Genomic DNA, 27,306 nt, shown 5'->3' with positions numbered 1-27,306 from the left:
CTGTCGCGGTGTCGCTTACAGCATAGCCTTGCAGAGAGAGAAGAGAGAAAAAAAGAAAAAGAAAAACACACCCCACCCCAAAATAATCAGCACTCTGTGTCTAGAGGGCCGAGATCAACAACCATGCAATCATGGTTGTTGATAGTGGTGCAACGCAGGAAAAAAAGAAACAGTCGCAACAGGCCTGGTAGATGACTGCAGGTTTTTCCACAGCACACTGGAGCACTTCTGTGGCAGTTATGATTATGTTTCGACTAAGAAAGAAGAAAGAACAGCTTTTAAGAAGAAGTGTGATCCGAACCATCAAAACAACCTGTGAGGTTGCAAGAGCTGCGGAAACACTTCATGAAATGCACCTTAATTGACTTAATTCAATATAATAACGTCATTTTTCTTTCATCTGGTTCACTTTTAGCATTTCAGTCCTTCTCTATACTATTGCCTTTGCCATTACTTTTTGTTCGTTCGCGGCACTTCAACAACTGTTTTCAGAGCCTCTCCTTCTCCTTCAGCGCTTCTGCCCAAATGACTGTTATTAGCAGTAGCTCTACATTGCAGCAACAAACAACTTTTTCGAAAAAAGTGCGGACAGGGAGCCTACCTTTATCAAAACCACGTCTACGGCTCTCTCTCCTTTGGCACACAGACTGTACCTCCGCTTGTGCCGTTCGTACATTTTCCTTTAAACATCCAGAGTAGATCTACCGAAGGGAAGGTTAATATCCAGGGGAAACGCCGCTGAGGAGGGCTGAAGCTGCCTGCTAAACTTCACATCTGGCTGCAGAAGCAGCCCTCTACCAGACTCCAGCTCTGCTCCCTCCCTCCCTCCTTCTCTTCTTCCCTCCCTCTCTTTTCCTTTCCTCAGCCGCCTCTGAACTTCTCTCCTTACTCTGTCTGACTCATGGCTCTGCCGTCTCTTCCTGCATTGATCTCTTTCTCCTTCTCTGTCTACACGAGGCTGTGAATGTCGCTCCCTCATCATCTGAATCAGCCACCCAAAGTACTACATTGTCACATGATGACCGATGACAAGGAGGGCATTATTACCCCGGTTAGTATGATTCAATCTCGACAATTTATGGCGTTGAGATTCAACACCCCCTGCTGGATGAGGATATACTTTAGGCCGCATTGAGGAGGAGCATTCTGGTGATGACTTTTTTTTTTTTTTTTTTTTTTTAAATAGGGATCTGACTAGTATATTGATCCAGAGGCAGAAGTTTATTCACAGCACAATTCTAACGTTTTGCGAGCATGATATATCGTGTTCTGCTCCAGCTGATATGATTGAAATCAATATAACAATACTACAGACACACATATATATATATATATATATATATATACACACACACATATATATATACATGTATATATATATATATATATATATATATATATATACACACACACACACACACATATATAGTTACACATATGGATATGCAAGTGTGTGTGTGTGTGTGTGTGTGTGTGTGTGTGTGTGTGTGTATGCATGTGAGCGTGCGTGTGTGTGGCATTTCTTTGCAAATACACATAAAAAATTCAAAATTCTAAGTGATGGTAAACTGTATTAGCTGTGTAAATGTTACTTAGCTGCACAAGAGTTTACTAAATCATTTAGTGTTGTCATCCATCAGATGTCTTGGTTGTCAGGTTGTCATTATATATATAAAAAAAATATTATATGTATAAAGCATGGAAATTATTTTATTCACACAGATGAATTAGAAAATTCTATTATCCATTAGTATCCACACCATGTCCCTCATACACTCCTGGGTTAAAGAGACAGCCCTCACACCTCGGGGACGACGTTTACATCCATGTTAGCGTGCGGTTGGTCCCTGGAGTTTGTGGGAAGTCACGGACAGGAGAATCTGCTTTGACATCGGGTCCTGGCCACAGCTGGCCAATATCACCGGGGCGTGAATCCCTGCAGCCTCAAACAAATCAAACCCTTCTCTAATCAAAATGCTGACCTTCGCAGAGTACCAGGTGTTTCATAGTTCAGGGAGACACCGCGATCAATCTGCTGAACCAAATCGGCCACAGTGTTTGAACGGAAAGTATAAACCTTGAATACAAACTGCTGTTTGGTGGGATGAGAAAGTTATCTCTATATCTCTCTGCGATAGTTTTTAGTGTACAGCCAGGAAAGTAAATGGAGCCCATTTACCTCAAACAGCTTCACGACTTGTCTTATTCCATCTTTTCACATTGTGAATCATGTATCATCATATGCCAACGCGCATAAACACGCGCATAAACACACACACACACACACACACACACACACACACACACACACACACACACACACACACACACACACACACACACACACACACACACACACACACACACACACACACACACACACACACACACACACACACACACACACCTGTGCATCAATCTTAGTGGGGACATTCATTGGCATAATCCATTCACTAGCCCCTCACCCTGACCTAAACCTAACTTTACAATCAAGCCCTGAGCCTCAAACAAATGAGGACCAGCCAAAATGCCCTCACTCTATAAGGTCTAGGCAATCGACAAAATGGACGTAGTCACCGGGTCCATAGAGTGTTGCCAATGAGGATGTGGCTGAAAGTAGTACATTTCTATAGAAGTCTGTAAGGAAATTACTAAACTTCTCACTTGATTGATAACGTCGGAAAACATTTTCCAATGTCTAGCTTCAATACAGCATGATGTTCATTTTGTAAATGATTCTTCCCATTCAGAGTCCAAATAGACGATACAGCAAGGTATGCATTGGGGCTCGGATACAGCGTGATTGACAGCTAGTACTGTCCAATAGCTGTGCGTGGTTGCAGGTGTACTGTAATGGACAAGCCCTCAGTCAGACCCACGCCAAAGATCCTCCAAACGTGGTTACTCCGGGTAACTAAGATACTAAACTCGAGGCTTCAAAGCGGCGGGTTCGCAAACCAATGGCTGACGTCACACTTGGTTGCCACCTGGTCTTGGCTCCCTTTCCCGCCCTTGGCTGTGAAGTTCAATCATTTGATAAGCTGTTTACCTAAACTGCAAAATGGCAGTTCAAATGCATCTGGCATCTCCAAGGCTACAGCTGCCCATAGCCTTGTTACACAACAAGACTGTGCGCGCAGCCACTCCCCACATAAATAACTGCAACATCAGTGGCCACATGTGTTTACTGCACAGTCCTCGACTGCAGCACATTTCACTGGACGATTGCTTTCCTCTCGTACAGTGATGGAGGTTTGCTACGACCCCCCTTGCACATGTGTATATGAATCCCATCTGCAAATCAAAAATAATTTGAATAACTTAAATCAAACTCACGCTCGTGTTTTGGGTGTTTGCACTCTTTGGCCCACCGACAGGACTCACAGCTGCAGTTGAAAACCGTGTAATTCTGCTCTCATGGTGTGCGATTTTAAAAGAATGTTGGAGCTGTGTTCACTCGCTGACTACAAGTTATACTCGTACTGCAAAAAATATGAAATGCAGACGCCTCGCCTGGTGAATCATCCAGGACTAAATTATCTGCCGTCTGGACGGCTTACATCTTGTCAAAACATCAACACACTCTTTGTGATTTTAATTACTTAATTAACCTTACATGTCATAGCAGGCAGCTAGTTGTTGTGGCTGTCAGTTAGATTCTGTTATCCAGTCAATGTTATTCCCTGTCGTATATACAACTATATAGAGTTTTATTTGCATTATATAATTTTTCAAATTGTTTCACATGAACATGGATATAGTGATAGTTAATACTGAGAACAACTATTCCAAATCAGCTCTAAAAGTATTAACAATTCTAGCAATCACACACGGCGTGTCTAAATATTAACACAGCTCGAACAAACATGCGAAAGAAAAGAAGTTCTGATGAGGCATTCTTCTTTTGAACTCCTTCTACAGTTTGCTTAACACTGGCACGCCTTAAAAATTGCCTGCTCACAGATAGTACAGCAGATTTCAACAGGAATCAAAATGCAGGTCATCACATTCTCACTGTGGTCAAGAGGGGGGAAAAAAGCTCCGGAGACGCGGCTGGTGCTACATTGCCCTCTGCTGGCAACAGCGCCGCGCTGCACGCGGCCTGTACGTCCCCCTGCAGTCAAAACATCTGGCATTCAGAACAAGCCACGGACCCAGACCGCAACCCAGGAATAAGCCGAGCCTCTCCAGTCTACGGCTGCTGAGGAATCCGTCAGTCAGCAACATTTGAGAGTAAAGTCCCGGCTGCTGAAGATCACATCCATGTGCTTCAGCGGCAGAGGGAGAAAATGAACTGCAAAACATGACTTCCCCTTTTGGATGAGGCGGGACAGTCCATCGGATTTAATGGTAAAGCAAACGTAGAGGTCACCCTTAAGGACACTCCGGCAGGTAATGTATTCCATGTTGAATGATTGCACTAACCAAAATTACAAGAAAAAGAATGCTGACTAAGCTGCAAGTCTTGAAATTGAAAGCTTTTACTCAGAGGGGAGAGTGTTCCAGACAGCTTTCTTCCTCAACTTCCTACAAATCCCTCAAGCTCCTTGGGAGCAAATCCTTCCCTCTCTTCTCCCACACAATCTTTAACTACTTTTTTCTTTACTTGAACTATTTTGTGATTCCTGCCACAAAAAGAATTCAATATTTATATTAAGACGCAATTTCTTTTTTAATGTTTGAGCAGGGGCAAATACAATCCTTCCATAACAATGGCCTGTGTATACTCAAGGTACATATCACACGGTGAAGTACCTGACGTTGTGGAAGGCCTAAAACAGAATCCACAGTTTCTAGGAGTGTCAAAGGAGCCCAGTTGACTTTAACTGGCCATGATTCACATGTTTATTTTCATGCATATCGCCATTATATTCTGTTGTGAACATGGAACAGGCGGGTTCACCCTTTCCCCCATATCTACAGGCGCATGGCTATTTCGATCCTTGGTGCCAACTGGCCAAGCTAACGGGATGCGTAAATAATCTAATTATCACACAAAGGAAAACGGTCACACCCTCATCATGTGAGCACTGGATTAAACCCATGTCCGACACTGGAATTTATACACGAGAGGCAATCAGACTGTGAGGACGCCGAGAACTTGTTCTTGAAAACATGCAGCCACGTAGACGGCAACTGTGAACTTGTAGCGCACTCAACGTGTATTATTCACTGCATCGGTCTGAAAAAAATCCCTGCTAAATATTAATCTAATTTATGGTTTTGTGTACCACAGGAATTCATCTGTATTCCACCACTTTTTAATTTTGTTGGTATAATTTTTTGATAAATGGGGATGGGGAGATGGATGTTCAAAAAATTGAAATGTGCGACGAGATGTACGTATTTGTTCTGTAGTGGATTTGGATATAATTTTTTTTTTTTACGTTGTCTTACCTGCCAGACTTTTTTTCCACTATATTTACAATGAATGTTCTGTTTTTCATACGGTGGATTTGACTGACATGTTTGTTTGATGAGCATGAACCTGTTTCCTTCTTGTGCTGTATGCTTGATTGCTTGCTCCGAGTTCACCTTGCTAACCCGAGTCTCGATTGCCTTGATAGCGTCAGACAAATCTTGTTGCTTCCGATTCGCAAACCTTTGTCACAGCAGACATTTTGACATCTACTGTAAAAAAAATAAAATAAAACTAGAAAAAAAAGAGGTATGTTCAACTTTGGATTCAGGCCACATTTTGCCCGAGGTCATGTACCAGCTCAGGAACTGGTTACTCTTTGTTCACATCTTCATAGCAAAGAGGTGTTTCCAGGCTTTCGCTAACAATGACTCACCTTGGGCTCGTCTTAATCCAACCTGCGTTGACAACAAAGCAGAGTTTGATAGCTGACAGCCACAGCGGGGACTTTAAGCTTACCGTGGAGAAGTCGGTTTCCTCTGCGGTGTCATTTTCTTCATTCCCTGCAGCGATTACGGCGTCTTCAGTCTTGATGACATCAACCTCTGGAGAAATGCACACAACACAATGCAATCAACTCAAAGGCAAAGCCTCCATGTGCAGGAATCAATAACAAGAGTTCAGAGTGAAAGGAACTGAGACTTGTCTATCGTCACTGCGGATACACTGATGAGATAGACGGTGCACAATAATGATGTGGCAGCTTTAGTTTATTCCTTTTTTATTTACAACTAAAAACTTTCCTGGAAAAAGGGAAAACAACCACTTGAATGTAAGTGAATATGTCATTCTTTGATTATAAAAACAGAAACCAAACAGCCCAGAGATGATATTGTATAATTATCGGAGATGGATTTGTCTCCTGGAATTTGCCTTGGTGCGCTTATGTAAGTGAAAATCACAGAGAGGGTAAGTGGAAAGTCTCAGAGACAGCTCTCCACAAGAGGCTTTTGACTTTTTGTTTTCTAAGCATCCACTAGAATCAAGGAGGATATTCACAACCTTTAAACCCCAAAACATGAAAGGACAGACAGCCCGTCGCCGACAGCTTCGTGATGCTACCCGACGACCTGACGCGCGGCCATTGTCGGGCTTTAAATACATTCCCTGGCTCATGATGACACCCCACTCTCTGCGTGACGCACAGCACCAGCCTTGCCCTTGACCTCTCCTTTATTGGACTTGGGTCCAGGACAATTATTCCTGATGAGTGAAAATTGCCCGACAGAGGAGTGCAGGAAGTTCACTTGGTTTGCTCCACGATCGCATCAGCTGGCCTGTGTGTATGTTTGTTCTGGAGAAGCCCAGCCTCCTGGCTCCGCGTGCAAGACTTGGTCACATGCACTGGTAATGTGACTTCGCCCTGCTGACATACAATATACTGCAGCCAGGGTGTGCATGAGACGGAGCCTAATAGGGAACATGTGAATATAAAGGGATTTTTTTTTCACACTACACATGGTCCAAGTTACGAAAGATATAAAACTGCTCAGTATTTCCTGTTGTGTAACATGTCAACATGTAACCGATGAAGGAATTTTCTACTGTCATATTTTAGGGAATGTTAAAATAACCCTTTTTGGGTTTTTTTTAAATTTAAACAAAACACATATTCACTTCATTCAGGCAATATATCACAACAGGATGTGACACGGGCCAAATATCTCTGCGAGCACAATTATGGCAGGCGACCTTGCATTTAGCTCTGTGGAGCTGCTGCCATTAATCAACGGAGGAGGACTGAATCAGATTTAGCTTGTTTGTTTAGGAATGAGACTTTGACACACAGATGGCCCTGTGATGTATGCAAGTGTGTAGCACTAGAACAAACCTGAACTTGCACTGAGATCAATCAGCGTTGGCCCACCTCGGGTTGCACTGTTGTGGCTGTCTGAGGCCCCGTCCACTGCATCGGGCGTCTTTGGATTTTCAGTCACATCGTTCTCGACAAGGGGCTCATTGGATGTTTCGTTGTTTGGAGATTGTGGCTCTGAAAGCAGGGCGATGCTTTGTGACGTGGACACATTGATCTGATGCTCCGAGTGCCTTGATCCCTCGTCAGGTGACCTTTCATCCGCCTTCATCTCCAAATGATCCTGTAGCACACATTGCACATGCCCACTCTCCTCTCCTGAGGCCACCACAGATGTAACACCGGCCTCCGTTGACGGATGATCACCTCCAACTGGGACGTTCACTTCGGTCTCTTCTGCAACCGACCGACGCGGTTCAAATGAGCCCCCCCTGGTGACCTCTGACGCCGAATGCTCAACCTCTGCATTCAGGTCAGAGCGCTTGGCCTCTCCGGAGTCCTCGCACTCTGACAACACTGGATGCGGCGACAAATAATCTTTGGAAAGCTCCGCGTCGAGGTCCTCTCCCGTGCCCTCGGGATTCAAGGCCCCCATTGTCTGAGTGCCGGACGGCGTTTGTGTTTCAGAGTCAGCACCGGTCCAGTTACAGTCCGTCACTGTCGCCGCACTGACAGCGCCCGGCTCCGAGTGCTGCCCTGCCTCCATGGTGGGAGAACCTGGTGCAACACGTTCACCAGGTGTCAGATCATTTGATTCCTCCATGATGGATCCTACTGAGGAAAGTTCTGCTGTCTTGCTTTGAGCCAAGACCGGTTCCTCCATAGTGACATTGTCTTGAGTGGGGTGGAATAGTTCTGTGGTTGAGCTTCCGACCGATTGGAAACTGCCATCGTCGTCACTGGAGACGCCCTGGGCCGGGCACTCAACTTGCTCAGTCTGTGTATCTTCTATGGAGTTACCAGCAGTCTGACCGTCTGCTGTTTCGCCAGGTTCATCCATAGGCAAAGGAGAGTTTTCAACACGGCATCCAGTAGGTTCATCTACATCCTGACCATCTAGTTCCTTAGCATTTGCTGTTCCAGTACAATTCCCAGAATCTGTTTCTGGAGCCGAGCCCCGCTGCTGCTCTGTAGCGTAATCCCTGCCAGCTGTTTCCTGGTTTTGTTCCAGGCTGTTTATGTCTGGTGGAGGTTCCCCCTTGTGGAGGCCTTCTATCAGGAGACGTGAAAAAGCAGATTCGGGCTCCCCGATTACATCACCAGAGTCTATCAGCGATGGGTTGGGGAGGTCCCCTGAGGTTGATACGGGCTCTGTTAACCCGTCATTCGCCGTCTTCTCTGAAGAGAGCACATCACAGAGGGCTTCATTAAGTTTCATCTCTTCTCTCCCGAGAGTCTCTTCGTCATGACAGCAGTCCTTCATTTCAGAATCAGAGTTGTCCGAAACCTCTGAGCCCTCTGACGACGGAGACTGGCCCATGACTAAAGCTTCCGTGTCTCCACTGGGCGTTATACGATCTGTTGACTCGCAGTTGGTCTCCTCCTCCTGCTTCCTCCTGGCTGTGCTGTGCTCCTCTTCCTGCTCAGATCTGTCCTCTCCCTCTGTGGCCTCCTGTCCTTCCTGGATCACAGCCTCTGCTATATCAGTTTCCTCTGCCTGTTCACCGCAGCCTGCTGGTGGTAGGATTCCCGCAGTCAGATTTGCCCTTTCTTCCTCACTCCGAGCTCCTTCACTCAGACTCTGGGTGGAAACAACCGGCTGGTCTCTTCCCTCCTCCTCTGTTTGGCAGTAATTTCTCTCAGTGTTTGCACTAAAACACACCCGCTCCTCTAGGGAAGCGAGGCCATGCTCCTCGGGGCGTACTTCTGATGTCGGAGTGCTCACAGACGAACTCCAGTCTTTCTCTGCCTTCTCAGTCTCACCGTGAACTAGATCAGTACAGCTGCTTTCCACCGGGCAGTTTTCTACCCAGCTGCCTTCGGCTGTTGTATCCGAACACTTCGATGCGTTGGCCTGCTGTACTTTCCCCACGCAGGTCTCCTCTGTTTTTACGCCATCACAACATTCGGCAGCTGTGTGCAGACAATCAAACTCCAGGTCCAGTGCAGAAACTCCCTGCATGAAAATAGAGAAAGGAGGAGGATAAGCGTTAGCTCTTGCCTAAGAGAAACCGCCTGAGCTGCTCCTTGGTTCTTATCAATCGGCAGCTCTGTGATTGCATAAGGTGTTCCACCGGTTATACAAACGAAGTTTGAAGGTTAAAAAAATGAGGGCAGTGAAAAGACAAACAATCCCACAATGTTCAGTGGCAGCAGAGCTCCTGGATGAAGCCAACGTGAGCAGAGATAGCATGTTGAAAAGGGGCAGGGTGGTGTGACTCACCTTGGCATGGAGATGGCATATCAGGTGCAGCAGCTGCTCCACGCTCTTCTGAAGGGTCGGAGGTTCGCGGCCGGGCCGGATCCTTACCGTCAGAGTGTGTGTGTTCAGACTGGGGAGGTGGCAAATCACCCGGGCGTCTGTGGAGACCCGGTGGCCTGCCGCAGTTCCTTTCTCTGCGTCCGTGTGAGCCCTGCGGCGAAATAGACTTCGATCATTCGGAAAGGCCTAAAGCCTGATTGGCTCACACAACACTTTTTCTCCAAAAACCCATGTGTTTGCTGTTTTAATTTCCAGGGTGGGACAGGCCAGCAGTCAAAAGCTGTTGTTTTTTATATAAGTTTATTGTAGCCTTTCAGCAGGTAATCAACCAAACTACAGAGAGCCTGCCAGGTAATAAAGTAGCTGGTAAATGTTAATAAAGTTGAAGCCTGTCCAAAAGTAAAAATTACATTTTCTCCCCCCCCTGCTGCATTTTCTCTAAGTGTTGAAGGTAAAAGTATGTGCAGCGTTTTTTGTAGTGGAGACCCCTCCCAGTCAGGCTGATATGTTTGCATAATCCTGGGCGGGATTGCTTTAAACTGGGAGTCCCAGGAGCTGAGGTCACCAGCCAGGCTGAAAGTGACTTCACGTTTCATGAGGGAAATGTAATCACCAACACGTAAAGAGAGAGTGAGGGGGAGAGCTGTAGGGTTGTAAAGCAGCTCGCAAATGCACGTTTGGCAATGAGCAAGCTCACTAAGTGGTAGCTGTCGTTCAGCTCGTGGCATCTTCATTTTGAGTTAAGTGAAAACTATTCTGCAGCAGATAAGTGGAGTGCTTAGAAGACATAAACCGTGTCCATTTCCACTTTAAACTGTGTCTCAGTTCATTTGCCAAAGAGCAGTTGTCTCCCCCCTGCAGTTTAACGTTTCACTACATATAAGGATGAGAAGAATTTGACCACACAAGTCACTCGGAGAGAAGGCATTAATACTTGACAACTCCGAACAAAACACATATTTCCCGCTTGCCATTAAACTCAAAAGTCAACACTGAACTTCGTTTGGATTACAGTCACACATGGTGAGGGGTTGCGGAGAGGTAGCGACAACAGGTCACAGACACCACGGCTCCCGTCCATCAATCGTGTTCCCTTGGAACAACAATGGCTGCCCGCAACTTTTCAAATGTGCCCTCAACTATCAAACGCACAGCCCAAAGTGCTAATCTAGGCTGCAGTGTGGTTATGTGGTGGTGCTCGCTGGATGATTCCATTGTTCCCTGAAGACAACCGACAAACAATTTATCCCTACGGGGACCGGAGGAACCCACGCCTCTAATCTACCCTCCGTCGTGTTGACACGAGACTGTTTGTACAGAGGAGAGGGCAATGTTTACTGGCACTCTGAGCTGGTTTCAGTGCGCAACGCAGTGGAGACAGGCTTGTCATTTCACCTGAAACTAAGAATCCTGTGAGATGAATCCTATCAACAAAAGTGGAAAAAAAAACATGTATCTAAATAACAGATTTGAGTGTTTTTTTCGCAATTTTTACTAACTAAAAAAGACATTTGCCAACAAGCAATACAAGACTGAGAAGAAACACAATGCAAAGTTGTACTTATTATACAGTACTTTGCATTTATTATAGAGCAGCCTTTGATAGACGTTATGACATCAGTTTGGTGCTTACTCTGTGAGGAGCTCATGGAGACGTCGGTGTCCCCGTGAAGCAGCGACGGCGGAGGGCGTGTGGCCTTGTCTGTTGGACAATCTCAGGGCTTGCTTAGCTCCAGGCTGCTGCAGCAAGAAGTTTGTGACCCGAAACAGGCCTCGACGGGCTGAGAAGTGCAGCAGAGTCTCCTGCGGATTCAGTTCTGAGGGAAAGAGAGAAGTGGTGAAAATCACAATAACGCACGAGAAAAAAAATAGAGATGCAGAGGAGCGCAGTGTTCCATGTAGCCGGTTTGTGGTGTAGGAGCCTGACATACCATCACCTGCTGCAGCAGTGCTGCAAGACCACAGTGCCGCCTAACGACAGCAGCACCGGATCCATGGTGACCAGCTACACAACAGCTTCACAGACTGATAAAAACCACAGCTCATCTCTGTCTGCGCATCTGTCCTTCAGACAAAGAGTCGTCGCACGGGTTTTCTAGGTCAATATCTAACGACATAATGAAACAAACAAATCAGAGCAACCACAACAATAATGTCGCATGTGACAAAAATCTAAGTAGATCAATGTCATTTCACCAGAGGTGAACCACATTAGGTGAACTGGACTCCCATTTTTCCACTTCATTACGTACGCACACGCACGCACACACACACTCTCCAACTTTCTGCCAAAGAAACAGGTTGTCGCCAAAGCTCCCTTAAGCATTAAAGCCAGGGTGCACGGCGGCTGAATTGGTTGGTCCCATAAACTGCTCTCTTGTCTCACACAGAATCTGTGTTTTGTTCCGGTCAGCTGCTCCGTCATTGCTGTGAATATTAGTATCTTTTAACTTAAAAGAGCACCATGAGATGAGGGGAAACCTGATTTTAAAGATTGGGAAAGATAAGTTAAGTAAATGGCAATTTCACAATGAAAAGCAGAACATACAGATCATTAGAGAGTAATACAAATCTTAATGGGATATTGCCCCAGTGATGAGATCTGTGCGTTCAACGGTGGTGTGGTAGGTCGCAGGATCAACCTTCAGCATCCGGAGACAGCACAATGCAAATGGAATGCTTGTGTTTACCAAAAAGAGCTGGTCTGTGGTTATTCATAACGGCGGCAACTACAGGAACGGGGAAGATAAACGATCTACGATAGTGTTGCAGAGTGCGGATTCCTCTGGACAGCGTCTCTTCACGGTTGTTTATTCCAAAGATTGTGTTTTACTTATTTTGCTTTCATTTGTCACTGCCTGGGAGCGGGGGGATTTTTCTTCTGTTGTTGTCCATAAAAAAACAACCTCATATATTTGCAACTCCTATGAAATTTATTTCTAGGATCTTTTAAATGTGGTTTGTGCAGATTCCAACAGTATGATCAGTTATAAAATAGTGTCAATCTTTATAGATTCTGTTATCAGCACCACAATAATGATAAGGGGAACATTTACAATGCCGGTCGTCTCTTGAGATGAGATGTTTCACTCCATTTACACTGGGCCAGGCTGCTCTGATGAACCTCAACCCTAATTGGTCGAATGGAATTGCTCCACTTGGCCAAACGACGTTGGACTGGAATGCGAGGTGGCACACAGCAGCAGGAAATGCTCTGCTGTTGGGTTAGCTGGTGGTTCCTTGAAACCAGCTGCCGTAACGGCCAAGACATTTTTGTACCATGGCTCAGCTGCTAAACAGGGGTAATTAAAGCCAGTTTGCTGCAGTACAGCGCCGACATGAAGTGGCTGTACAGTATGTCGGGTCACCGTGAGTCACCTAAATGGCTTCACTGCACCTTGGCAGAGATCCTAATGAGATGGCTGCAAGTTACTGTGGCTTCGGCGGGTACACAATGGTCAAATGTTTTTTTTACCCCTTACTTCTTGTTCAATTACTTAAGCAAGACTAACTGTAACAAACAACTGAATAGATCAGTATCAACTATTCTATGTTCCGTTTGGTGTCAGAAAACAGAAAAGAAATCTTCAGTTTTCTGATCACAGAGACAGACATTTTCCTATTTCTGATGAACCAACAGTCAAAGCCCTGGATAAACACAGGAGAGGAAAGAGGTAGAGCAAATGAGAATAGCAAATGTTTGGACTTTTTTTTGCAGTGCAATGCCGACACGACTCTAATGTTGGAAATATGAGTCAGTCAGTTAGTTCACCACTTTGGTCCAATGAAGTTTCTCAAAAACTGTATTGTGATATTTGGTACATAAACGCATACATTGTCCCTTGAGGATGAGCTGTAAAATAGCAAATGTGCTTGCACCCATCAGAGTGCCCGTACGTGTGTTGGTCTTAAAATGAGGTGTGGTGTCAGGCAACTTGTTGGTGCAATGCCATCTTGAAGCAGCGGAAATCATTTGCGCTGTTGACCAACCAAACGCTGGTCTGAAGTCAGTGGGGTAGTTTTAGGGTTATTTTAAGGGCACATTATCAAGATAGAAATATGTGCCAACATAGGCAGGCACACAATGCGCACACACACACTGCTTGTTACACACACACACACACACACACACACACACACACACACACACACACACACACACACACACACACACACACACACACACACACACACACACACACACACACACACACACACACACACACACACACACACACACACGTGGTCTGCCTGTGTGCCAAGCAAAACCATTTCCTCTGTGGTGAAGCGTTTTTTCTTACTCCCTGGTAAATCCGGTCTCATGACAGCAATCTGAAATAGTGCGGAGTCACCTGGCTTTTAAAGGAAATGGGAGATGGCCCTCTGATAGGTTTATCGCATTACTAAACAAAACACACCCATGATTAATGAAGAGACAAAGCACAACCCCTCTGAACCACGGGCATGGGGCGGAGACCTTGTTGGGCAAAAATTAACAAAAGTAGATAAAAAATGTATGAAAATAAAAAGAGCTCTAAGTCTTGTTGATGACTGATCATAACAACAAATACGTTATAAAAAAAAAGCGAGTAAAATGGATGGCAGAATCTAATAATTGTTCCAGCAGGAAACAAAAGAAGGCCTGTGGCCACCAGTGTTCATTGCACGACCACCACATTGTTATTAACGGACAAACCATAGGATACAGATAGACTGACTGGGGATAGTAATGACCGTTCTAATAACTGTTCAAAACCGGCGAATTAACTGGGTGTCATTCGCCATTTTAATGACATGTACAGTTCTGAACTCCCCAGAGGATAATAGATGGCTGGCAACGGCGAGATCAGTGACTGCTGCGTGCCCACGGCGTGAAGGATGCCTGAGATAAACCACCGTCACCTCCACCTTCAGTCCGCTGCGTATCCATCATCTGACAGATCTGATAAATGGAGAGCAGAAATGCACTTCTCTTCCTCCCCACAGTTCACCGCAGCTGAGCGTCTTGTGTTGAAGCGCTGACATATTGTGAAGCCGAGCCCATTAGAGCGCACATCACTCAACCCAGCTGGAAACTGCCTTCCACATCAACAACACGACAACAGACTTCAATCCAATGGAGTCTGTGTGTGTGTGTGTGTGTGTGTGTGTGTGTGTGTGTGTGTGTGTGTGTGTGTGTGTGTGTGTGTGTGTGTGTGTGTGTGTGTGTGTGTGTGTGTGTGTGTGTGTGTGTGTGTGTGTGTGTGTGTGTGTCCATCTCTAAATAGCCATAACACTTTTCACAACAGTGGATCTTATCTAATCAGGAGGGAGTTCATTACAGAAAATGGGATTTGATGAGCTTCCGTTCCAGGCTCCAAACCGACAATGAATAAAACATTTGAAAGAGTGTAAACTTTTCAATATGACTGAGTTGTCTGCTCTTTTTTTTCATTTTCAGAAAATCCTGCTGGGTTGGTACAGTTGAACCGTGAGCTATTACCTTAACAATAGCCAGAGGCGGCGGCAGTGCTCTAACTACTCCCAAAAGTCTTGTTTACTCTACTTCGCGGAGAGCAATTACCTCGCAGAGGTTATCGTCCACATCAGCGCGTTTCGCTTCCTTTAACTGATTAAAGTCGTCAGAGTCGACAGCTGGGAAGAAAAAAAACTGGCAATTTGATTTTTGCTAGAGATGTATATGTTTGTTTGGCCAGACATGCCAATTTTTCTTCAAACCAAACTGCTGCCTGGCTGCACTGCAGCAAAGTGATACTCAGCTCTGTTCGTACTGAGGCCAGAGTCAAGATGAGAAGTCCGTTCAGACACAAGTGATACGGCCACGTCGTGCCTTAATTATATCCCTCCTACTATGTTTACAACCCTCCCCTTACGTTGTGATGCAGTGCAACTGTGAACTACACATGCAATCGTTTAATTCTCATGTAAGAGTTACATCCTGGTTACTTTTACTTTATCTCTGCTACCGACTACTCTCGTGTGACTGCCTTGTTTGCATTTCTCTCTTTCTCCACTGTGACACAGACAGGCATGTTCACATTGAGCAGTATTTTTGCAGCGAAGATGATTTTGCGAGATGTGTGTTATTGAAAATGAGCTGATAATCTCCACTGGCATCAGAAACTGAGAGAAAACACCATCAGTGGGCCACAGCTCTGGTAGGATCCATGTGATATCAGCTGTAGCCTTGACTTGTCGCGACATTGCTCAAGTCATGTGCGTCAGACACAGCAAAGCCTGCGGCAGCTACCATATGCTGTACTCCTATTACAAGCTATATATTATTAGATTATACATCATATTGAACTACAAGTAGTCTATTAGGTAGGAATTCCCCTCCAGTAAGAAATGTAATTACTTTGGCTTCTGGTGTCTTGTCAGAACAAAGTGCTTTATTTGTTATTATAATACATGACTGGTGAAAAAATACTGAAGACAACGAACACAGCAGAAGTCGCTCTGTCATGAATTGCGTACACACACTGTCGGTGTGTCGACGCACATCAGACACAGAGTCTTGCTTCACTTGATGCGCTCCGCATTTGAGAGGGTTGGGGTTGTGTGACGACTCAATAAATATTTTCATACTTTGAAAAAAGTGTCATGTACAGTGTCATGTGTTTCCAATTCATTCTTAAACAATGTTCTTCTTCTAATTACATTGTAGAAATCATGGCATCTGATGATTTGATTTAAAAAAAAAAAAACTAGCAAGTCGTCCCTGCTGGCTTTTGTCAGCAAATTCACTTCAAACGGAACTTTGACATTCAAAGTGTTGAGGTCGGGCAAAGGTTGTGTCATGACCAATTTCAGACCGAATAACTTCCATATCCACACAAATTCCCTTCATGCGTTGAGTGTTGGGGGGGGTTAACGGCTGACCATGATTAAAATCAGCGCTTCCACTTTCAGTGTGAAAGGTTTTCAGTTCCACTCGGTCACTGTTATCGTAATGGCGGCAGTGTTTTGGAGTGCAATAAACACACACCATGTAAGTGACAGTGAATTGCATGACGTGCACTAACATGTTTTGACCAGTAATTGTATCACTGGTCTGAAAATGAAATAACAAAATGATGAGTAATCAATCAAGTTTCATTGACCTCTGGTCAACACTGTGAAAGATACGTGGCACGTAGACAAACACAAACGTGTGTCATTTGTTTGCTGTACAACTAAAATGTATTCATAAAGCACCAAATCAGGACCGAAGTTATCAGCGACATCCTGTGTGAGTATTAGACCGTTTGCCGTGCGAGGAAATCGCGTGTCACACTCAGCCCACTGCCCTCCAGCCTCACCAGTGCTGTTGGTTAGTTTGTTTCCCAGTAAGCTCCATCCTGGAGGCAGTGCGAGGTGGTGGAGGGCCAGCGCCAGGCTCTCGTCCAGGCGTTCACACTCCTGCAGGGGAATCTGACACTCATCCAGCATCAGTGCCCCATCGAGTGCGTTGGTCCGGCCCGCCGTGCTCACCTGTGAGGAAGGTTGGACAGAGGGGGAGCAGAGGCTTAGTCTCCTGCTGGCATTTCCTTTTTAGGCACTCAGCCTTAGAGCATCAACTTTCAGATGTCAAATATGTAAAGTGTAGTTAAGAAACAGCGTGTATCATGATAAGCTCAATAACTGCACTGTGTTGACAAAAAACAAATCATTTCAAGATTAAAGAAGTCAAATTGGTCCCATTAGAAGCCTTTAGTTTGAGCGCTCCAGACATTTCATTTTGTTCTCCTCCCTTGCAAAACAAGCTCAATATTGAATTTCTTTGGGATGATATAAAAAGATGAAAGGTTCATTAATTGAATACCAAGAACTGTGGGGCATTAAGCCGTCAGTGTGGCTCTTTTTATAGACGATTCAGAAATGGAAATGACTTGTTGCTCACCAGAAACTGGGCCATGTCAAAAGCCAAATCCTGGACAAAGCTGAATCGTTGCTCGGCCAGTGGAGCCACACATCCGACGCTCAGCTCCTCCGGGACCTCGGTGACAACTCGGGCAACAGAGCACAAGGTGACCAGCACCCCCTCACAGCAGTCATGAGCTACAGGACAATACAGACAGGAGGGACACAAGGAAGCATTTTTAAAGTTAGGCATAATTTTTCTCAGACATGAACTCCGGAAAATGTGTGTTGTCGTTCACGTATAGAGAACGCAGCAGGAGAATGTCCGAGTCAGACATTCTCACACCAACAGGAAGATTTTGAGGAACATTCAGGCGAGGGGCACCAACTCCCTCATCGTGGATTGTCCAACTTAATTCTCACATGGGCTCACTGACAATTTTCGGAAGTTTTACAAGAGGGCTGGCAGGAATAGATCCAGAACCATTTGCGTTCTCACATGCAGCCCTTCCGGAAAAGTTAAGGAAGATTTTAATCATGCGGAAATGATTAAAACACGTGACGGCAAAATGAATAAGCAATAACAGAACTGTGAGAGTAAATGTGCAGCAGTTGTAACCTGTGGGGGAAAAAAATCATTAGAAGAAACAAGGGCTGAAAAGCAAAGTAGGTACAAACAGCTTGACAATAATATGTTAACATCTCCTCCCTTTGGAAGACTTTCTCACACTGACACAGCCACGGTCGGTTGTTTGCAGACAATAATCAGCGACAGCACAGTGTGGGCCATCACTACTGAATTAAGTCCAATTTAATTAATACACATTAGTCAAAATAATAATTGACATCATTAAATGGTTTTTTTTCCCAATGCATCCCCACCAACACTAGTGCAGCAGTCACAAATCAAAAACTTGACCTACCAGCAAAACAACAACACAACAGGCTATCTGTTGAATTCAAGTTCATGCTAATTGCTTTTTTCAGTTGTCACAATAAAAAGGAATGAACAAAGAGGGTAGTCCTCAAAATGGCCGATGTCAAAACACAGCTAACAGGGAATAAAAGGCTCTGCATGGCTGCACTGTGGATGAATTCGGTGCTGACAGACCTGCTCCTGATTTACACGCTCTTCTGCATTAATCCACTTCCCTTCCCAAAATACCACTTTTGATGCCAGACACGTCATTTTACTTTGTAAAACAGAAGCTGGACTAGAGCTCGACTTCCGCAGCGCCCCCTGCATCGGGAGCGAGATTCATACCATGGCAGACTCATTCACTGTGCGTCAGTGTCCCTACAGACATGTTCTGCTCCAAATCAGCGCTAACTCCAAGCTGAGGCGCTTACTCGGGGTATCGGCAGCGGTTTTTCCCAGGACACCTGGGAATTCTATCCTGCGACCTCCTGGTTGGTCACAGGACCGGCCCCTTCGGAGGAAGCAGTGAAGCGGAGTTAATCTGCCCGTGGAGTCAACCCTCCTCCCACCCACCTTCAGGCGACTGTAATTCAGTCGAGCTCTAAAAAGATTACACAGTTTATAATGTTCTGCCTCGTTTTTTCCCCCCGTATAAAAGGCAAACTAAGAGTTTTCATGTGTCACTACCATCTTATATTCGTACGTGTTCCCGAACATTTGTCTACAAAACTCTTGTTGACAAAAGGATCACGAGTATTCTGTATTTCCACCACCTATCTACTGTGTCCCTTGACCTTTTCACCCTCGATCTCAGTGCTGCCTGTTGTTGCTCATTCACCTCAGGGAAAGTATCTCGGAGTAACGGCGCCGGCTAAAAGCGGGATGTGCTCTGAAGGGAGTGATGTATGAGCCAGGCTAAAAAAAGATTGAGGTGCTTTTTTCCTCTCAAAATCACAACATTGGTGTAAAAACGAGGACAGTGGTGGAAGTGGATGATTAATCGTTTATTGCTTTGACTTTCTTATTCGGCTTTAAAAACTCTTGACTGCCCGATGATTTCTGTGCAGTGCAAGGGGGGGATTAATGCCATATTCCCAAATACAATAACTGTTTAAGACAGTAAAGTTTTTGCCATGTTTTATTGTTAATGTTGAGTTCCTGTTTTTCACACTCCATGGTTACAGAGGTCTGACCCCTCCAGGAGATCTTATGTTGTTTTCACTTTTTGGTTCATATGATTATTGTTTGCGGGAATATTGAGTGAATTTGTTTGCAACGTTGCTACGCTCAGAGAACGTTAATTTGATATGATGTTTTTATTTACCCAGACTCTGATTTAATCAAAGGTTCCAAAGGTTACAAAGGCTGTCTCCTTTTCTTGACATTGACAAACATTAAAAATAGATTCAGCATGAATCGAATACTGTAAGTGGAGCTGCCTTCCTTTCAGGTCCATTAGATATGACAGGGGGCTACTAAGCATTGTGGGTGGGGTGGCTTACCGGGGCACACTGCCTGCAAGGTGTCATGACTGCTCCTCAGGGTGCTGGTCAGGTGCCTTTGTGTGCTGCCAGCAAACAGAAGGAAGTAGTCGACGCCCTCCTCATCTGCAGCTAGCTCCTCATCAGCGAGCTGCACCGTGATAACACCCTGCCCCTGCAGAGACACACAGACAGCGAGAGGAAATAACAAAGAAGAAAGAAAAAAGAGAGAGAGAGAGATCAACATATGAGAGCAAGAAAATAAAAAAGGATATTTAGAGGGATATCAAAATGAATTTGCGTATATTGTCATTTCGTCATGGTTTTTGTTGTCCATTTTAAGCTGGTGTCATGTTGAGGTTCTGCAGTTAGAATAGAGAAACAGTACCTGTTTTCTTAAAACAAGCAGATTTGTGCTCTCTGAACCTGAACGCGAGTAAGGTTTTAGTTCCACAAACGAGGGAAAAACCACCATGAGCTAATCAAACTCAATCCTCTTCTCTTGCAGCACAATTGTGTACGTTTATCTGTTCAGCCATACATGAAATCAAACGTGACCAGGAGCAGGGCACGGATTTTAATACTTTTCTGGCACCAACTGAATTACGTTTGACAACTAAGCGGTGGATCTCATACTCAATGAGCCAATAAGCATGCAGCGTGCTTGTATCAAGATCTACTAATGCTGATGATTTGGCTCTCTAGCAATGCACTACCTACTCATAGAGACACGATACCCCAAGAGACGGGGCTTGTTTGTGTGTGTGTGTGTGTGACAGTGTGAATTTCACAGCAGGTATATATAAAAAAAAATTCCGCCAGGGCAGGCAAAATAACTGAGGAAACATTCAAACATGCACGGAATAAATTAAAGAGCAGAAAGCTGCTTTGTGTTCACAACAAGAACAGACCACAGCCATCTTTCCTCTCAACAATCAGCCCCACCAGACGTTACAGAGCCTTCCTCAAGGCTCCAGATTCGACGCTATGACTGGGATAGATCATGCTCTAAAGCGTGTGAACTAAAATCCTTCACAACTGGACCAAGTTATCAACTGGATATCTGGACAACAGATTTTAACAGGGCCACAGCGTTAATGCTTTGGAGAGCCTGCCAGTCTTTGGACAACCACACTTGTTTACAGCAATTACTCTAATGCCTCAAAGTTAATATGGTAATGACTTATTGATGTTGAAATGCGGCACATCCCAGTCATTAACAAACAAACACGGAGACAGAGGAAAGTGATGAAAAATGCAGGAGCAGCTCGACTTTTTGAAGAATCAATGCGAGAGCTCTGTCAGGCGGAGGAGGAGGAGGAGGATAGAGAGAAAAAAGTTTGACAAAAGTAGGAGGCAACACTTCTTCATTTGTGATTTTCATTAATTAATCCTGCTTTTTCACTGGGGAAATTAATCAATGCCAATGCTTTTTTCCAGAGCCCGACTTCACACTGGGGACTTTCTTCACCTTAAGTCAACGGTTGCATTTATGGCAGATAAACAACGGTTATTGAGTGTACTGATTTCACTTTTCACAGCCATACGTTCCCACTTTATGACCCAACGCATTTACCTTCAGTCTGAACGGGGTTTGAGTAATTGAGATATTGAATGGTGGTGGGGGATATTCTTTTTCAGCCTTTCCAATAAAAAAAACAAAAGACCAAATGTATAATAAAATGAATGATGGCGTGTGTTTGTCTGCAAACAGTATCTTAAGTAGCTTACTACCTAGCTTACGGCCTACTGTAGGATTATGCAGGTTATGTTTAAAAACCACACAGCTTCCACACATATTTATTGTGTGGAAGCTGCTTTGCTGCAGTTGAGGAAACAAACAACAGTAACTAATGGGGGCAGTGCTTAACAAGGTGTCAATCATCATTGATTTGAGAATCAAACAAATCAATTTGTAGCAATTTGCGTCTACATCTTTTCTCAGCAACTGTACATTGTCTTCATGGATAATATGAAATGTCTTGCCAACATGCCAATGTTGCAATGTGAAAATAAAATTATGCACAGTTTATTGTGTAGCCGGCTTCTTTTTTTTTCCAACGTGACAACTGGTTGCCTTGTTCCTGAACGTGGTGGGCTATGATGTGGTGTCATCTGAGGACAGACTGAGGAGGAGGAGGAGGAGCAGCATAAAAGAGGGATATTGTTCAAAATTAGCTGTTTTCCACTGGGGGACTGCAGCTCGTCAACACTGAGGAGGAATAATGGGACACTTCATCCCACTTGATCTCACCAGTGCTGCAATCTTTTTACCAGCCCGGTCCGATGTGGACAGCCTGTGAAGGCTGGTGTCACGGGGAGCTTAACAGTCGGGGTTAAAGGTGCTTCTTCTGTCTCGTATAAGGTGGTAGCCTCAAGGCATTGTCCCATACTGGGGGGGGAGTCAGCAGGTTGACAGCAGTGAGGCTAAACAGCAGCTTTGGGGTGGCCATGTCTCTGTTTGGCAAACCACCGCTGCTCAATGATGACCACATAGCCAGAGGCCACAGGAAGAGAAGCCTGCAGTAGCCTTCTGAGAGCCAGGACTAAATACACCAAATTGCAGCATGAAGGATGCAGGTTTTGCTATGCACGGAGAGTCTCAGCTATAACAAGCAGAGCAGAGGCACTGGCATGGATGGATGGAAGCCAGCAGGCATGACATTCTCTCCATTAAAAGCTCATCACTTATACCAAGCCAATTAGCAAAAGCCCGACCAGGAATTAGTAAAGCCTGACCGATACTTCAGCCGGCTAATTTTAACATTATACTGGCCTATATATCGGTGTGTTCACCTTGTCTACTGTGAAAACTTATGACACATATGAAACCATTACTAACGTTTCATCCATCCTGTTACTAACCACTGCTATATAATAATAGTAAAACATACTATTGACAACACATCAAAAGGTGTTGTTCTGCAAGGATCTGACCTGATAAAAGTTAAAGGTTTATGGCTACACTTGCCTGACAAGTGGCCGTCATCCCTGCATGCATTCTACTGAAAACCTTTATGAAAATGGTTTTTTTTCCTTTTTAAACAACATAATGCAGAAAAAGATGCTTGGGGTAAATTAGAGATTGTGAAAACAAATAGATTGATCTCAAATGAAGAAAAAACGATGCGTATCAAATGCTGCTGCAGGCCAACTTCAGAAACAATAGAACACTGAAAATAACCTATCTTCATCACTACAACTACCTACAAACTATACGGCAGGTCATGAAAAAAAAATACAGGATCCAGTCAGTCTCTCAACAGGGGTTTGCTCTACTGAGCCCATTGGAACCTGAGTGGAGGTGTGAATTGGCACTCTATGTGAAAATGAAAATGCATTAGTGTGAAATAAGTTATATATCGTCACTACAAAGGAGAAGCAAAAGAAGAAATGGTTTCTCTGGTGGCAAAGCGGCTCAGTCACAATAACAATCTGCTACATTTTGACACAATAGATGCACAAATTATTTCTGACAGCAGCACAGCAGCCTCTTATTTTGTCCAATGCAATATCCGCCCCCTTGTGAAAGCCATTATAAGTCACTGATTTTCTTTTAACCCTGCAAAAACCACACATGAAAACCCCTTAAATGAATAATACAATTCATAAAATGAAGTCAACATTGTATTTTTTCCATTCTGCTCCTGTTTCTTTTTACCTCCTCAGTAATGATTGCTTGAAATCAATCTGCGACGTGTGAATTGAAACTTATTTCAACAGAAGAGAGACTTAAGAGCAGAGTAGAATAGAGTATCGGCTGAATGAGATCATTGTGAGTCTTTTTTCGGAGGCTCCCGTGGTGGCAGGGGAAGGAGGCAGAGAAACAGAGATGTGAAACAGCTGCTGGAGCTGCAGCAGGAAGCACAGCTGCGCGCAGCAACCTTTGGAAAACATGCAAACAAGCACACACACACACACACACACACACACACACACACACACACACACACACACACACACACACACACACACACACACACACACACACACACACACACACACACACACACACACACACACACACACACACACACACACACACACACACACACACACACACACACACACACACACACACAAACTGCAACTACTACAATAACAATAAGTCTTACAATAAGAAAAATCCTGAGAAAATCTCATCAAATCTCGTCAATATTAACTGCAGCCGGCGGTTTTAAAGCGGTGCGACATGCACTAATGGATTTCTTTCAGCCACAGCGTATGACGGCGCTCTCTGCTGGTAATAAGTGCTTAACAAAGTGACCTGCTGAGGCATTGACCTGCTAATCATGGAACTTCAATGGTGAACAGGCAGCTTTTAGGTAACATCAAAAGAACAGCTGAGGGCTAAGCACCCAGCCCCCTTTTTTCTTTTTTTAAATATGCATGCGAGAGTGTACCCCTTACCACACACTCTGCAACTGTACTGGGCTCAACCATCCAGGTAGGGCAGAGGTTGGTTTGAGGCCTTCGGACATTTGCTTTATGATATGATTTCTTACTGAGGATACTTTTTAATCATGATTCAGAGCTAACTTCGCAGCTCAAATGAATTCCCATCTCACGGTAGGCAGCATAATGTGGAGATTTGCCTCACTTCACTCGTGACCAAACTCTTTGTCAAGGCATCCCATGCCATCAGTTACTTACGTTACTAAAGTTTCCTCCATCCGGTTGCATAGAAACGGCTATATAATAATAATAAAAAACATACAATTGACACCACATCAAGGTGTTGTTCTTCAAGGAGCTGACCTGATAAAAGTTAAAGGTTTATGGCTTCACTGGCCTAACAGCGTGAGTCATCCCTGCAGGCATTCACACATTTTACTAATGAGTGATAGGTTTTCTTGGAATCAGAACATCGCAACCTTGTATATGGTTTACTCACAAACATTGCGGCTTTTTGTTTCCTCTGGACAGCTTCGGGGACAATTTAAGTATACCTTGTCAGCACGTTGGCAAGTTGATGAAGGCTAGAGACATGTTAAAATCCCCGGAGAATTTACTAAATAAATTACACACAACCTACACTTCGCAATGCACGAAGGCTTCTAACATAAAGCATCCATCATCCCTGTGCCAGTGCAGTTGGAGAGCATCGCATAGTAGAGAGGTCACAGGTTTCATCACAGCTGCTGCTGTGATCACAGTCATGTGCCCTGTATCAAGAGTCAAAACCCCCAAATGCTCATTTTCATTGTGAGCCGCTCTGGAAAGCAGTGTGTGTGCAAAATGCCGAGAATGTCAATGCCGTGTTTAGTATGCAGAGCTCCTCTCTCGCTGTTATTGAATAACAAGTCATTTTCAAAGAGCTAAATCAATTTACAGAAAAAAGAATCAGCCTTTGTTTTGATTTCTCTGCCAAATACCTATTTTTTTTTTGCCAGAACTGTGTTGACCTATGAAGTGGGGGTGTCCTCTTCATTCAGAGATGCAGAGCTCCCTAAATGTGTATTTTGAACAGATACAAATGCAGGTCGACTACTTAACCCCTGTGATCTATCTCACAGTGAACTGCTGTGATAAGTGTCCAAAACCTGATGTCTAATTAGGCCTGACTTCTCGCCTGGTTCCACTGAAGAGACTGTAAACAACAGATAAGGTTATCTGGGTGGTTAATGTATGAACCAGTCCAGCCTCTTGAGACACAGATGCCTCGGACTTATCTCATTTCCTGTTGGCCTCCCTTTACCTGCGAGACTACTCAGACACTCACTCAATAATGTCCCCACCTCGCTCGTATACAAACCTAAGTAAATATGCATCAGTGCAGAATGTTTGGGATGAGTTGAACTCTGGCTGAAATTGGACTTATTATATAAATGAACTACACGTTCTGATCTTTAAAAAAAACACAGGAGGAAAATGCCTGAGTCCATGGTGTATTCCTGGAAAAGAAGTATTTCTGTGAAAGAGGAAATTAGGCTTCTTGTGGTTTTATTCAAACCGATCGAAGGTGCCAAAAGCTGCTCTGTATAATGACTTGTAAGAACAACCCTGAAAATGAGCCATAAAGCAAAGCTTCCAAAAGTTGACCCTAACCTATGGTAACAAGTGTTAGGCAAAGCCAACAAATGAGGCTCGAGGTGTAAAGCTGATGAGAAACTCTGCAGGGTGGTTGCCAAATTCTGCATGACAACGCAGGTACTTCAGCGATCTGAGAGGGCCTCAGCGACAGACTGCCTCTCCTCCACCTGAGCCACCTCATCTGGCTTCACTGCTGGGCAGACCACCCAGGTGCCTTCCTCCACCTGAGGCTTTCAGGTCACAATCGACTGGGAGGACAACCTGAATTAGACTCAAGTCATTGTGGAAAAAGTAAGTCTACACCCAAATAACTTCATTTCAGTTTTAAAAACGCATAATTGCTGCTATATTTACAGCTGCCGTCCCAATTACTCTGGATTTTTTCAAATGCCTAAAACAGAGATATTTGGAAATGCTGCTCGCCCCATTTTAGTTAGAAAACTCCAAAAAATTGAGACATTTGGAAAAACAATGATGCAGTCACCCACATTTGCTTTCTGAATGGTTCTTGTCATATCTAGTCTACTAGCGATGAAGGCAAAACTTCCTAAACATTTTCAGTCTGTAACATTTCCACCTCGTCGCCACTCCAAAGCTGCGTTTCCACCAAAAGTACCGGGAACTATTAGCTCCTGGAACTACTCTTCAAGGAACTAAAAGGATTCCTGTGGCCCATTGTTGTCTGTGTTTCCACCACGGCCTGAATTCCCGGGAAGCTTATGCAAACCAAGCCGATGACATATGGAAAAGCAGTAACTACACCCCAGTCGAATAGGTGGTGGTAAGAACAAGACGAAGGCCATACAACAACAATAATGACATCATGTTAAGCAACATTAAAGTATAGTACCATACATAGTAGCATATAGTAGCGTAGCTTCTCTCTTGCATGTCATGACAAAGCGCGGTGAAAAAACAAAACACTAGTGAGCTTTTAGCTGAACACCGGCTTTTAAACATTGGCGGGTGAAATAAAATGCGGCGACTACTCAGCCAATCACAATTCTTCAGAACTGCAGCCCCGCCCCCATAGTTCCTGAACCTTCGATTGGTACTACCTCCCGAGCAGGGTCTTTTTCAAGGGACATCAATTACCCAGGAAACAAATTTAGACCCTGGTTCGGCCCTGCGGTCGAAAGGCACAGAGTTCCTCCTTTAGTTTCTAGTTCCTGGGTACAGTTCCTACGGTGGAAACACCACTCAGGAGAAGAAACCCCTCGTCTTACTGCCCACCATTTTTTTGCTTGTTTGTAGCACTTTCTGTAACCAAGAGAACGACTTCAAGGTAGAGAATCTGCTTCCACTTAACACCGGAACACCATGCTCAATGTACATGAATGGTCACATAATATGCATTTACAGGTGTGTTAGTACGGA

The 27,306-nt window shown here is 44.4% G+C and overlaps 1 protein-coding gene across 6 annotated transcripts in view; it reads right to left on the bottom strand.

Moving 5' to 3' along the window:
* Positions 1-27,306, bottom strand: part of LOC118302802 (A-kinase anchor protein 13) — a 98,848-nt gene that overhangs the window by 52,202 nt on the left and 19,340 nt on the right. For 5 of the 6 annotated variants that reach the window (XM_035629245.2, XM_035629247.2, XM_035629249.2 and 2 more), the window contains exons 3-9: positions 19,918-20,071; positions 17,537-17,694; positions 16,956-17,127; positions 11,288-11,471; positions 9,616-9,805; positions 7,251-9,348; positions 5,879-5,964 (exon numbers count right to left, since the gene is read on the bottom strand). In XM_035629245.2, coding sequence (XP_035485138.2) covers positions 5,879-5,964; positions 7,251-9,348; positions 9,616-9,805; positions 11,288-11,471; positions 16,956-17,127; positions 17,537-17,694; positions 19,918-20,071 — 3,042 coding nt within the window. The remainder of the gene's footprint in view (positions 1-5,878; positions 5,965-7,250; positions 9,349-9,615; positions 9,806-11,287; positions 11,472-16,955; positions 17,128-17,536; positions 17,695-19,917; positions 20,072-27,306) is intronic. The other variant, XM_035629248.2, reaches the window with a different exon arrangement.

The sequence above is a fragment of the Scophthalmus maximus genome, chromosome 4, assembly GCF_022379125.1.
Source record: "Scophthalmus maximus strain ysfricsl-2021 chromosome 4, ASM2237912v1, whole genome shotgun sequence".
Classification (NCBI taxonomy): Eukaryota; Metazoa; Chordata; class Actinopteri; order Pleuronectiformes; family Scophthalmidae; genus Scophthalmus; species Scophthalmus maximus.
Note: the sequence above shows the minus strand (reverse complement) of the source record. Positions and strands in the feature narration are given on the sequence as shown.